The sequence below is a fragment of the Pipistrellus kuhlii genome, unplaced genomic scaffold (assembly GCF_014108245.1).
Source record: "Pipistrellus kuhlii isolate mPipKuh1 unplaced genomic scaffold, mPipKuh1.p scaffold_m20_p_24, whole genome shotgun sequence".
Lineage (NCBI taxonomy): Eukaryota > Metazoa > Chordata > Mammalia > Chiroptera > Vespertilionidae > Pipistrellus > Pipistrellus kuhlii.
In genome coordinates this window covers 2,204,524-2,217,224 of record NW_023425523.1, presented here as the reverse complement: position 1 = coordinate 2,217,224, position 12,701 = coordinate 2,204,524, and the positions used below count along the sequence as shown (strand labels likewise).

The 12,701-nt window shown below is 60.8% G+C and overlaps 1 protein-coding gene across 1 annotated transcript in view; it reads right to left on the bottom strand.

The window, feature by feature from the left end:
• The window catches only part of TSPAN2 (tetraspanin 2), a 29,170-nt gene that overhangs the window by 8,214 nt on the left and 8,255 nt on the right, over window positions 1–12,701 (bottom strand). Inside the window, exons 2-4 of the mRNA XM_036452691.2 lie at window positions 9,021–9,123; window positions 2,135–2,232; window positions 807–881 (exon numbers count right to left, since the gene is read on the bottom strand). Of these exons, the coding sequence (XP_036308584.1) occupies window positions 807–881; window positions 2,135–2,232; window positions 9,021–9,123 (276 nt within the window). The remainder of the gene's footprint in view (window positions 1–806; window positions 882–2,134; window positions 2,233–9,020; window positions 9,124–12,701) is intronic.

Below are 12,701 nucleotides of genomic sequence, written 5' to 3'. Positions count from 1 at the left end.
AAAACTGTTCAGCATTCAAATATCACATACAACGCAGAGAACAATGTTTCCAGTATAAAAGCCTGGGATCCCAAATCCACAGAAATTTCAAAAAAAAAATCATAAAACCAATTCCTTTACCTACTACCATATCCAGCTACCTTAGGAAGATTCCAAACAAGGTGATGTTTACTTACTATACATGTTTGCCATTTTTTAAAATCCAAAATAATTTCACAAACACCGTAATGACAGCGTGTGCGCTGATGTGAGATATAGTAAACGTAAGATTCCATTCCTGCTCCTGCCCCGTCTCACTCCTCTTTCCCACAGTGTGTTCTAAGCCCCTTCCTCTGGGGGTCCTCCCGACGGCCTGTTCCGGACACGTACTGTCTGAGCACAGATCTGAAAGAACCGGCTTCAGGGGCTCCCAGAGGTCAGCGTTAGGCCGAGCCCTAAGGCTACAGGGACGAGAATGCACATTCTCCCCAAACCCTCTCCCTCACGCCTGCAACCGGACCTCTATTCCGTTTCAGACAGGATGACCTTATACTAGCGATCCTTTAAAAAAAACCCACGGGCCCCTGTATGAACCTGAGGAAAGCCATGCACTATCTCCCCAGAAAGCTGTGGGCACGCGTGTGCCGCACGCCCGTGTGCTCAGTCCCAAACGATGTTTCCAGGCTGAACGGTTCTGTGTAAGCGGCCTTTGTGGGGATTAGCTGGTTTTGTAATATCGCGGTGGGTATCGCTGTCCTCATTTCCTTTGCCAGAACGAGAACACGCTAACCACAGTGAAAAAAACACTGCGCGTCGGCTGTACTTACTACATCCTTGCCTATGAAAGCAAACACGCCCGTGGTCACTTCCGCGGCAAATATCACCAGCAGGCAGGTGAAGAACTGCAGAGAGAAGACACGGACCTCACTCATTCAGTGACTTTTCAATGGGTCTAGCTCCTTTCATTCTAGTTGCCCTTGAAAACTGTTAGGCAAGATGATTACTTTGAATTGACCTAGCAGGAAGCATTTGCTCTTAGTGTCCTTGTAGTTCATTCATTCGATCGTCACTCATTCATTCATTCATTCATTCATTCATGGAGCAATTGTTTATTGAGCATTTATTCTGTGCCAGGCACTGTCCTTGGTGCTGGGTGTGCAGTGGTACATAACTAAGATCCTCCTGCTGCTGCTCTCATGGACCTCACATGAGAAAGGAGAAGATCTGATACATGAGTAAAGCAATAACAGTTGAGTCAGATAATGTCAGACAGCGATACAGAAATCCCACCACCTGTGCAGTGAGCACCTGGTGGACAAAAGAGGTTCCGTAAGAACAGGAGAGGCGGAGAGAGGGACCGGTGGAGCCCGGTTTGGGGGAAGGTGTGACCTGAGACTGCAGTCTGGAAGCTTCTTTGTGGAGGTGGCAGGAGAGGTGGGCGTGTTTCTGTCCCGTCTGTTGGGTCTGCTCTGATCGAACTAAGCTCAGAGATGAACAGGACAGAGAGATGCCCGGCAGGGGAGAGAGAGAGGATGGAGGGCGAGGAAGTGACTTAGACATTTTACTTCGCAAACATCACGGCTGCAATAGCAGGGACCGGCGGCCTGGTCCGCCTGCCGTGCCTGACGCCGTGTGGGGAACAGAAACACTCTCCTCCTGCCTGACTCCTCTCTCCTCCCGCTTCTCTCAGGCCACGCGGCCCTGCTGCAGGGCAGTTCGCAGCAGTTATTCCGTTTGTAAAAAGGCGCTGGCTGCTGGTTAAAACCAGCCACCAGAGCGGTGTCTGGGAAGGCTTTGCTCTCTGTGGCAATGCTTTTCCTGGAGGTAACAGCCTGCCCTGCTCTCGGAGCCTGTTGCTGCCTCACTCGCTATGACACAGTGTTGTTTTTTTTTTTAAGAACAATCATAATTGCCCCTTTTAATTACCAGACACTTTCCTCCCCAAACATCTGTACACTGGTGACCTCACTTCCCCTCCCCCAGACTTTCCACTGAGTCCCGGACGCAGATAATATTGTTCTCCTGCAGCGACAAGGACCGGACGGGGGCGCGGGGTGACTGCCAAGGTCTCTGAGGCCGGGGAGGAGCTGGCTCGGAGGCCAGACGTGGGGCTCCCTGCAGATGGGTCCCCCCTGCGCCCCCCGCGCCCACTTACCGATCCGAGCACACACTGCGACTCCCGCCAGGCCCCGCAGCAGCCGCAGAAGCCCACGGCCATCATCAGCGCCCCGGCTCCCACCAGCACGTACAGCCCTGTGGGGAGAGGGGGCGCTGACCCTGGCTGCGCTGCTCGGGGGCTGCGGGCAGGGCGCTGCCGTTAGCGAGGCAGCGGGTGACCCTGGTGGAGCTGGCTGGCCTCACTCACCTGCTGTAGCCGCACAAGGACCTTGAGAGGAAGGTGCCTACTGCCCCCCAGGAGCAAAGAGAGCCGAGCTTACCGAGGGGAGGGACCTGCTGGGCGTGCCCATCTCCACTGCCCGGCTCTCCATCCCCCCACAGGCCTCCTGGGCCAGGCACCCCTCCTCTCCCATCCCCATCCGCCCGGAGAGGGGGCGCCGCTGCCATGGGTGTGACATGGATGACGTCGAGTCAGAAGCCGTCAGGAGTCAGTACCAGAGGGGGGGCCCCGCCCACCCCGCCCGGGAGCCCCTCGCTGCTCACGTCCGCCGAGGGCCGAGGGGAGGCGGGGAGAGGACGGGGCACAAGGAGCGGAGGGCGGACACAGCGAGAAGGCAGCAGGTTCTGTGTGGACTGTGAACTTTGGAGGGGAACTCCGTGGCCGCCTGGGGGAGGCTGTGTTACAGGAACAGCCGCTGAGGAGGGAGGTCAGATACAGCAACGATGCTGCTGTTAACACCGATCACGCTCGCTACCTTTACTAAGGCCATTTTCTGCACACCTCGCACAGATTTATTCATTTAATCTTCTCCATTTTTTTTAGACAGAGGAACTGGGCTGCAGAAGGTTAAGCACTTTGCCCGAGACCATGGAGCTGGGATAAAACAGGGCCTCGTGCCCCACCCCCCTCCCGCCTCTGCAGCAGCTGATGCTGCGGGAACCCCACTGCCGTGGGGGCCGCAGGCACGGCCTTCTCCCCGGGAGAGAAGGGCAGGGAGGTCCTCGCTCTGAGAGAGACGGAGCCAAGTCTGTCTTATTTCCTCCCTGATCCCGAGATAAGTGAGAACACAATGCGAGGCCTGGCACTGGACTCGCTCAGAAAAGGCCATCACCCGCTGCTATGTTTTTGCATTTTGCTCACATGAGTCACCTGGAACCACTCCCGTTCGCAGCCAGGGTGGGGAGCGGGGGCCACACCCACGGGGAAACCCTGCGCCCGGCCTGCGGGGTCCCGGGCCCCTTGGGTGCTGACGGTTTGTGGGCGCGGACGGAGCGGGAGCTCCCTGCCCGCACGGACTGCGCTCGCCCTTTTCGGGGGGAAGTGGGAGCCCTCTCTGCGGTCCCAGAGCTGTGCTGCCTCCTCCTCCTCCTCCTCCTCCTCCTCCTCCTCCTCCTCCTCCCCCCCCCAAGGAGGGACTGCGTGGGGAATGGACCTGATAATGAGAAATGCTTCCATATTTAAATGCCAGTAATACTACAGTTGGTCCCACTGCCTAAGCACCTTACTGTTTTTAAAAATTGAAGTTTCAGAGCTCTTTTGTTTCCATCATTTCATGGACTCACAACACCCATAGGTAAGGCGAGTGTGACATTTCCCTTTTACTCCTGGGGGTCCGGGGAGCCGGAGGGCTCCGGGCAGACACCAGGCCTGGGGAGCCCCCCCCCCCCCCCCCCCCCCCCCCCCCCCCCCGCCCCAGACCGGCTTCAGCAGCCACAAGCCGAGTCAGTTTCCTCCCAGAACGTCTCCTGGGCGGACCCCCCCCCCCCCATTGTGTCCGCTTCCTGCTCACACCCCTCCCCGTCCTTATCCACCTCACACCCCAGCCACGTGGGGTTCGCTGGCTCTAACCCCACCTGCTCCCGTCCATTCTGTGCACGTGCAGGCTCTCACGTGTGCCTTTCCCTCACTCCTCTGACCTAGAACACGCCTCGCACACGGCAGAAGTCCCCGCAGCGTGGTTGGGGGTGAAGATCGAGAGAGCAAACCAGGCCTGAAGTCCTGCACTGGCCGCTGCCCCACTCATCGCGGCCCGAGACACAGGCTGGAGAGACCTCTCAGCAGATGTCCAAGACGCCTCAGGGGCTGGCTCTGCCAAGGTCAAGTGGCTGAGGACGTGGCCGCGGACCCTGAGGAAAGGCCCAGGGCAGGAGCCAGCCCGGGGCCCGAGGAGGACGGGGCTGCCCCCGGGGAACGAGCCGGCTCGGTCCCGGGCAGAGGCCTCGCCTTCTGAAAGCGTGAGCTCCCGGAGAGAACGTGCTGGTCTGCACAACACCCCATCCGTGGGCCGCGGGAGGCCCAGACTCCCAGCAAAACACCCGACGCGGCCCCAGCAGCCCAGGCCCGCGGCCTCTCCTCGGCACACCCCCATGTGGCCCGGCCCAGCGCCCATGAGCCTGCCGGCTGGGGCGGAGGGGAGAGCAGAGGAAAACTCAGCTCGTGGCAGGTGCGCGGCCGCCGACTGCTGCTCCCGCTCTGGGTGTTAACAGTCAGCAGGCCCGTGGCTCCTGGGCCACCCTCTCCGCCTCTGATCTGGCTCCAGAAACAGCTGGTGAGTGAACACGTTCATCGTCACCTTCTAATTCCAAGATGGTCGCTGCAGGGCCTCCCCCTCCCCAGCGCCTGTGTGACTGTCTGACCTACTTCCCAGCTCCCCAGCCTGCCCGGGGCCTGCTCCGGGGCTCGGGAAGGGAGAAGCCGCGTGGAAGCGGTGTTTGGGCACAGCTGGGCCCCGCGATGCCCTGATCCCCGGGTGACCTGCCGCCCGCTGGGAGTGCCCTGGCCACACCCTCGCTGGTGTCTTAGGTTCCAGATTCTTCTCTCCGGTGATCACAGAGAGGAGACTCAGCGCCCTCCTCGGAGCCCCGTCTGCGTCCGTCCCCTGGCCTTACCCTGCCCCCCCTCCCGCCCCCTTAGGGCCTGGATGGTGGCGGCACGGTCATCCTGTGGCAGCAGATGGTTCTCATACCCGGCTAAGGACGATATTCATCTAAAAATATTTTCCTCTGCCTCTGCAGCTCTCCTCCCTCTCTCCCGGCGTGCCCTGGACGCACACGATTGCAGGCGTGTCTGGAATATGGGGACTCGGTTCATGGGGAAGGCGAGGTCTTGGGGTCTCTCTCAGGAACGGCAGCCATCAGCTATTGATCACTGTTCTAACGTGTCATCCAGCCTCTGCCCAGAGCCTGGGAGGACAAGCAGTGACGTCAGCCACTCTCCCGCGCTGACCACCTGCCGTCTGACCCCTCCTTCATCCTCCGTCTCCTGTTCTCTCATGCGTCCGCAGGCTGGCTCTCTCCTCAGCCTGCCCTCCTCCCAGTAAAAACAGAGCAAATATTTGTTCAGGGCTTATGACACGTCGGGTATGAAACCTGGGAAGTCACCGCTCCCTCTGCCTGTGAAGTGTTTATGTTGCACAGCGGAGGGTCTGAGGGGCAGAGGAGGGAGTGGCTGCCCTCCGGGGGCACAGCCGGCGAGGGGCAGCCTGGCTCCGAAGGGCACGCCCGAACCTCTGCCAACAGGAACTCAGCACGGGGACTCCCGGCTGGAAGTCCGTTAATGTTGCAATGTGTGAGTGCAGGGGGGCCTTTTTCTTCTTTCTTGCGGAAAGTAAGGGGGAGGAGGGCTGCTCTAGGTTATTCGTGGTTTTTCCTGAAAAAGCACGGAGCTGGGGGCCAGCGACCCAGGGCTGCCCGCCGGCTTCCGGTTCCTCGGCTTGGTGACCTGCCCCGTGGCCACAGGGGCCCGCTCTCTCGGGTGAAGCGCGTTGGAGAAAGTGTCTCCACCACGTCAGCGACGGCCCAGCTCTGGATGCAGCTTCCAGGAATCTTGGGTACAACGGAGAACCCAGGAGTGAAAAAAAACACACATCAAAACCCGACCGGAGTGAGTCAGAGTCTCAAAGGCAGCCAGCCCTCAGCAGGCAGCCTGGAACGCTGGTGCCCAGCCAGCCAGGCCCGGCCAGGCTCCCGGCGGATTCCATAGGGAGCGGCCGCCCTAACCCCCCCCCCCCCCTGCCGCTGCTGCTGGGTGGGCACCCCTCCAGGCAGCCCACCTGTGAGCGTCCTCCACTCAGACGTGACTCCACGTGCTCCAGCACTCAGTCTGGCCGCAGGGCCTGCTCCCCGGGAGAATCCTGGGCCCTGAGGGGTCTGTCCCTCCGAGAGGCAGCCCCAGACCCAGTCTAACAGCAGCCAGAGGGGCAGGGGCAGGATCTGGAAGGCTGAGGAGCTCCCCTGCCCCCCGCCCCCACCAGTTCCCTGAAAGACGAAGTGGAGAGGGTCTAGGAAAGACCAGGTCACTCCAGCCGTTCCTGCCGCCAGCTCCACTTGTGCCAGCTCCTTTCTCCACGCTGGCACCGGTGGACACGGGCACCAGGGCCGGCTGCCAGACCTGGGCCTGGGCTCTCAGGGCCTTGGGAAGAGGCGGCCGGCGGCAGGCGGTCTGCCTCCCTCCCTGTCCTCATTCCTGGGGCACTGCGCTCGGCTGGGGCCCGGCAGCCAGTCTCCTCCAGATCTTTATCCCCAGAGAGGGCCTTCTCTCCGTCACCCGGGAGGGAGGACCGAGGATCCCAGGGAGAAAAGCTCCCCCCAAAGATGGAAGGATTTCTCCTCCTGTGCGGGGCGGCCACCCGCCCGGAGGCAGGGAGCTGGGCCCCGTGTCCTCCCTCTGGCCTAGAGGGACTCAGGCTGGGAGGCCCCGTTTCCCTAAGAGCCACTTGGCCGTGCCAGGCCCATCCCAAACACTCAGCAGCGGGGCGATAAGAGCTGAATGGGCGGTGTCCTGGCACCGGCTCTGAAAGGAAAACAGAGCAGGGCCCTGTGACACGGAGGGGTTTCCAGAGCCGGCCTGCTCTTCTGCAGCCCTGGGGCCTCACGCTCTGCACATGGCGTCCCGCATGGTTTCCTGCTCCTTCACTGCAGGAGCGGGGATCGCTCCTGTTTGGAATGATTTACTGAGGACACACGTCATGACTCCTAGGAACATGCAGGTTGCTCAGGGGATTCACATCAGCAGCAGTATGTGAAGCGGGGACAAGGCCCCTGGTGTCACGGGAACGGGGGCAGGCCTGGGCCAGCAGACCGTGCTCAGCTGGGCAGATGCCACGGTAACCCAGCTCCCCGAGCGCCGGGCACTGACCGCAGGTGTCTCCACCGCAGCAGCCGCTCCGGGCTGGCTCCGGGAGGGGAGGTGCGGCTGCCGAGGGGACGGGCAGACCCCCTCCTGCCCCGGCCGCCAGGAACAGCCCGAGGGATCCCGGCCCTGCAGTGTGGACGGCTGCTCCCCGCCCAGAATTCACTCCCAACCTCCTGACTCTGAGGCCGGGAGGGCGATGCCTCGGCTCCCGGCAGGTGAGAGGCCCGGCTTCCGCCCACAGCCCGTCCGGACCAGCTGGCCACCGCGTCCGGCCTGGGAAGGGGCTCAAGGCCCAAGGCCGCTGAGGAGAGGGGGCTCGGGACGTGGCCTTCCGTGGCCGCTCGGAAACATTGGAAAGATTCTTTCCAAAAATCGGGACTTTTCAAAAACACTGCGGGACACAGGAAAAATTAGAAATCAGGACTGCCCCGCCAACACCTGGACGATCTGGTCACCTTAGTCCTGGAACCCAGGTTCCCAACTAAAAACCGTGACTGACTCCGGGCCTTCTCTCTATGACTGGGATCATTTGTTGTTTTGATTCCTTCTGTCCTGAATACAATGATGCTTGATAAAAACGTCCTATGTAATAAAAGGCTAATATGCAACTCCACCAAACGGTGGAGAGACTGTCACTATGACGCCCCCTGACCACCAGGGGGCAGATGCTCGGCACAGGAGCTGCCTCCGGGGGGTCAGTGCGCTCCCACAGGGGGGCGCCACCCAGCCAGAAGCCGGGCTCATGGCGGCAGCATTAAGGACCCCTCAGTCCTGGACGGCGAGACCCAGGGCATGAATGGCTGCACCGGGCCTCCAGTTGTTCAATAGTGCTTAGTCATGTTTGATATTGTTTATTGTTTTCTGTTTCTTTCTTCACAATTCCTACTGCAACCATCATGGGTTATGCCCTATGTCTGACTGTATCAACAATCTTTTTCTTTCCTCTTATTGAATTTATTGGGGTGGCACTGGTTAATAAACGTCATAGGTTTCAAGTATACAATCCTGTAACACGTCACCTGTATATTGTGTTGTGTGCTCACCACCTCAAGCCTCCTTCCATCACTTTCTACCTCCTCCTCTCTCTCTACTCAATCCAGCTCGTTCTTTTCTGTCATGTGACTCTCATTCCATTGCTGCCCGAAGAATCTCGAACATGGCAGTGAGGTCAGACCTCCCCCGATTAGTCTTCTCCTCCCCACCAGATTCACTGACCGGACACTCAGCCCTCTGTCCTTCCTCCGTCCGTCCCCCACATCTGCAATCTCCCCTCCCGCCACGCCCCGGCCCTCCACACCCCACTGAGCCTCCCTCTCTCCCCTCCCCTCCTCTTTCCTCCCCCCGCCTCCCCCCCCCCCATTCTGCATCCCCAGACACAGAGGGACCGACACAGCACCCCAAACCCTGTCCACAGCTGCCTCTTCGTTTTGAATTGTTTTCCTCGTGGGCCGTTTCGAACATAAGCCCACAGAGCAGAGCTCTGACCTCGCAGACGGCCAAGGAGGGAGGGACGGTGGGCGCCCACGCCCCCTGGGGCTGCGGGGCGTTTGGAATCTCTGGGAATGAACTGCAGTTACATCCTGGGCCGGACCCCCAGGTCCCCCTGGGTGTTGGGAAGCAGCGGGCGAACCCTGCGAGGAGGGCCCCTCCTGGCCCTGCTGCCCCCGCAGGCCCGGCCTCAGGGCAGGGCCTCCCCCTCCTCTGCCCCGTCCCTCCCCCTCCCGGAGGCGGGCGGCTGCCTGGGCCCGGGGGCTGCCCCGGCCACCGCTCAGGGGGGACAGTCACTCACCCACGTACAAGTGCTCCGGGGACTTGTCCCCCGACGGCAGGTCCTTCATGGAGCCCCCGAACCGAAACCACAGTCCGAAGGCGATGACGGCCGACCCCGCCAGCTGGAAGGCAAGCAGGGAGCTTTAATTTTTTAATTTTATTTTTTTTAAACATATTTTATTGATTTTTTACAGAAAGGGAGAGGGACAGAGAGTTAGAAACATCGATGAGAGAGAAACATTGACCAGCTGCCTCCTGCACACCCCCTACTGGGGAATGTGCCCGCAACCAATGTACATGCCCTTGACCGGAATCGAATCTGAGACTGCGGACACTCTATCCACTGAGCCAAACCGGTTTTGCCATATTGTTTTATTTTTATTTTTAATAGTATAAAGTTTTACTTAAGTCTCCTTTTCCCCCAATTGACTCCCCACCCCAAACCACTCCCACCCCGGGCAAGCCCCGGCTTTATAAATAAAGTGAAGGAGCCCTGACCGGTGTGGCTCAGTGGATAGAGCGTCGGCCTGCAGACTGAAGGGTCCCGGGTTCGATTCCAGTCAAGGGCATGTACCTTGGTTGCAGGCACATCCCCAGTGGGGGGTGTGCAGGAGGCAGCTGATCGATGTTTCTCTCTCATCGATGTTTCTAATTTTCTCTCCTCCCTTCCTCTCTGTAAAAAAATCAATAAAATATTTTAAAAATAAGGTGAGGGAAGGGCGCGCACAGGAGCAGCAGCAGCCCAGGGGTTGGGGGCCGGGGGCCTCGTCCTTCCCGTCTCCCACAGGAGGTGCCATGAGGCGCTCAGAGCCGGGGCCCTGAGGTGGCGCTGGGGCTGGACTTGCCCCCATTCTGCAGGCCGCCCTGGGCCATGGGCACACCCCGCCCGGGCAGCCCGGAGCAGCTCAGCGGGAACTTTCCAGTCCGGGCCCCTGAAGGCCCTGGAGCCCTGCCCCTCGCCCCCCGTCCCTTAGGGCACTCGGCCCCTCCTGACCAACCCCAGACACAGATGCCAGTCACCGAGGGCAGGATGGACTCGGACCCGGGGAAGCCGTTCTCTCGTCTGGAAGCACACACACCGCCACACCTGCCCCTCCCCGCGGTGCCCAGTGCCCGGTGCCCGGGGACAGGGCTGACTCAGAGGCCCCGGACCCCTCCCCTGGGGCCTCCGGTCACTTTTTTTTTTGGTTGCTATTTTGAGTTTCCATGGAAAGTGAGGAAGGAAAACATAATCTTCTGAAAAAGCAGGGTCTGTGCGCCGGGCGGCTCATGGAGAGGCTGAGCGGCCGCTGGCGGCTGGCAGGGCCTCCTGAGGCCCCCCCGGAGCTGGGGTCCTTTCAGCCCCCAATGCCCGCCCCAATGCACCCCTCTGCCCAGCACACCGTCCGCAATCCCATCGGACCGGTCCCTCCACAGCCGTTCCTGGCACCTTCGGGACTCCAGGCCCCAGGAGGCAGGGGTGAGGGGCAAGGGGGCCGAGGTGTGAAAGCGGCCCCTCATCCTGCCAGCCCTGCCCGTTGGCGTTGGGCTGCCCCGGCCTCTCACCCAGGAGAGGGGAGAGGCTGCCCCCCACCCCCCGGGGAAGCAGGAGGACGTGGTCAGCGAGGCTGAGGGTTTTTTTTTTTTTTTTTTTTAATATTTTATTGATTTTTTTACAGAGAGGGATAAGGGAGAGGGATAGAGAGTTAGAAACATCGATGAGAGAGAGTCATCGATCAGCTGCGTCCTGCACACCCCCTACTGGGGATGTGCCCGCAACCAAGGTACATGCCCCTGACCGGAATCGAACCTGGGACCTTTCAGTCCGCAGGCCGACGCTCTATCCACTGAGCCACACCAGTTTCGGCGAGGCCGAGGTTTAACAAGGAAAAGTAATATCCAAGTCAGGGGCCGGCAGGCCCTTTGTCCGCGGGGCCCTTCCATCTGGGGCTGTGTGTAAGCCTGGCACCACCACTTGGGGCCAGCTGCTGGGTGTCATCTGAGGATCCTCCCTTCCCGCCCTGTCCCTCCCGGCCCGCCCTGTCCCTCCAGGCCCGCTCTGTCCCACCTGGCTCCCCCTGTCCCTCCCGGCCCGCCCTGTCCCTCCCTTCCCGCCCTGTCCCTCCCTGTCCCTCCCTTCCCGCCCTGTCCCTCCCGGCCCGCCCTGTCCCTCCCGGCCCGCCCTGTCCCTCCAGGCCCGCCCTGTCCCTCCAGGCCCGCCCTGTCCCTCCTGGCCCGCTCCCCGTGGCCGGTCCTCCTAGTGGCTGACCTCAGCGAGGAGGAGCCCGCGGCCGGACCAGCTGGAGTCAGAGTTTCCAGGCTGCAGGGGCGCTAACTGGAGGGTGGGAGGGTCGGCCCAGGCGCTGGGCTCCACCAGCTTGGGGGGACTTTATTTTTATTTGTCAAAAGGGTGACACCGCATGGGAGAATATGGAAAGAAATCACGCTAAAACATGAACAACGTTTATCTTTGAAGGGTGGGACCTTTCGCTGTCTTTCCCAAGTCTTCTGCCCTAAGCACCTAGAACGCTCCCAAGCGTCCAAAAGCTGTGGCTTTTAGAAGTGTAATGTGGTAGCTTGTTCCATCAGGACGGAGCGGGGAGGGCTTCCCTAGGCCGTGCTTCAGTTTTAGAAAACTAGCTTCCAGGTCATTGCTGTTTCAGGGGGGAGAGAGAGGGAGAGAGAGGGAGAGAGGACAGAGAGAGGGAGAGAGGGGGAGAGAGAGGGGGGGAGAGAGAGAGGAGGAGAGAGAGAGAGGGAGAGAGAGAGAGAGGAGAGAGAGAAAGAGAGAGAGAGAGAGAGGGGGGCAGAGGGAGGGAGAGGGGGGGAGAGGGAGGGAGAGGGAGGGAGAGAGGGAGGGGGAGGGAGAGAGAGAGAGGGAGGGAGAGAGGGGCCCTTGGGAAGCCTCGCCTGGGAGCACCCAGGCCGCGGGCGGATGTGCCAGCAGAGCCCCGAGGCCCGGCCCCGCCCCCCTGGCCACCGGGTGGGGAGTCTCCAAAGGCCGGTGAGAGCTGTTGACAGAGGCGCCGGCCAGGCCGCAGCCACCGGCAGACGCGGCGGGGGAGGCCGGCCGGGGCCCCCCCGCGGCCACAGCGCAGCCTCTCCGCGGCTCTAGGTTACGGTCTGGACGGCCCGGCTGGAAGGCGTTGGTCCGCGCGGGCGGCTGTGCTGGGTGCAGAATGGAAAACGAGAAGAGAGGTTGCAATTTAAAGCCGCGGGACAAGGAGAAAATATCTGCTCTCTGCCCATCCACGCCCCCAGGCCCAAACCACACGGGTTTCCTCCTGAGTCACGGAAACTGCGGCTTCGCCAATGTCGTCACCGTGGAGGGAACCCCGCCCGCGGGGACACGGGAGGCCCGCCAGGCCGTGTGGCCCAAAGGGCCTCTCAGACCCGCTCCTGGCAGGTCTGGAGTGACCGTGCTCGCTGGGCTGGGGCAGCTCTACTATCAATAGAAACTGCCTGGAAAAAAATCGCCGAAACCGGTGTGGCTCAGTGGGTAGAGCGTCGGCCTGCGGACTGAAGGGTCCCGGGTTCGATTCCGGTCAAGGGCGTGTGCCTTGGTTGCGGGCACATCCCTGGTGGGGGGTGTGCAGGAGGCAGCTGGTCGACGTTTCTCTCTCATCGACGTTTCTGACTCTCTATCCCTGATCTTTTTCTCTGTAAAAAAATCAATAAAATATATATTTTCAAAAATCACGCCGAGTCTAATCCAGCCAGG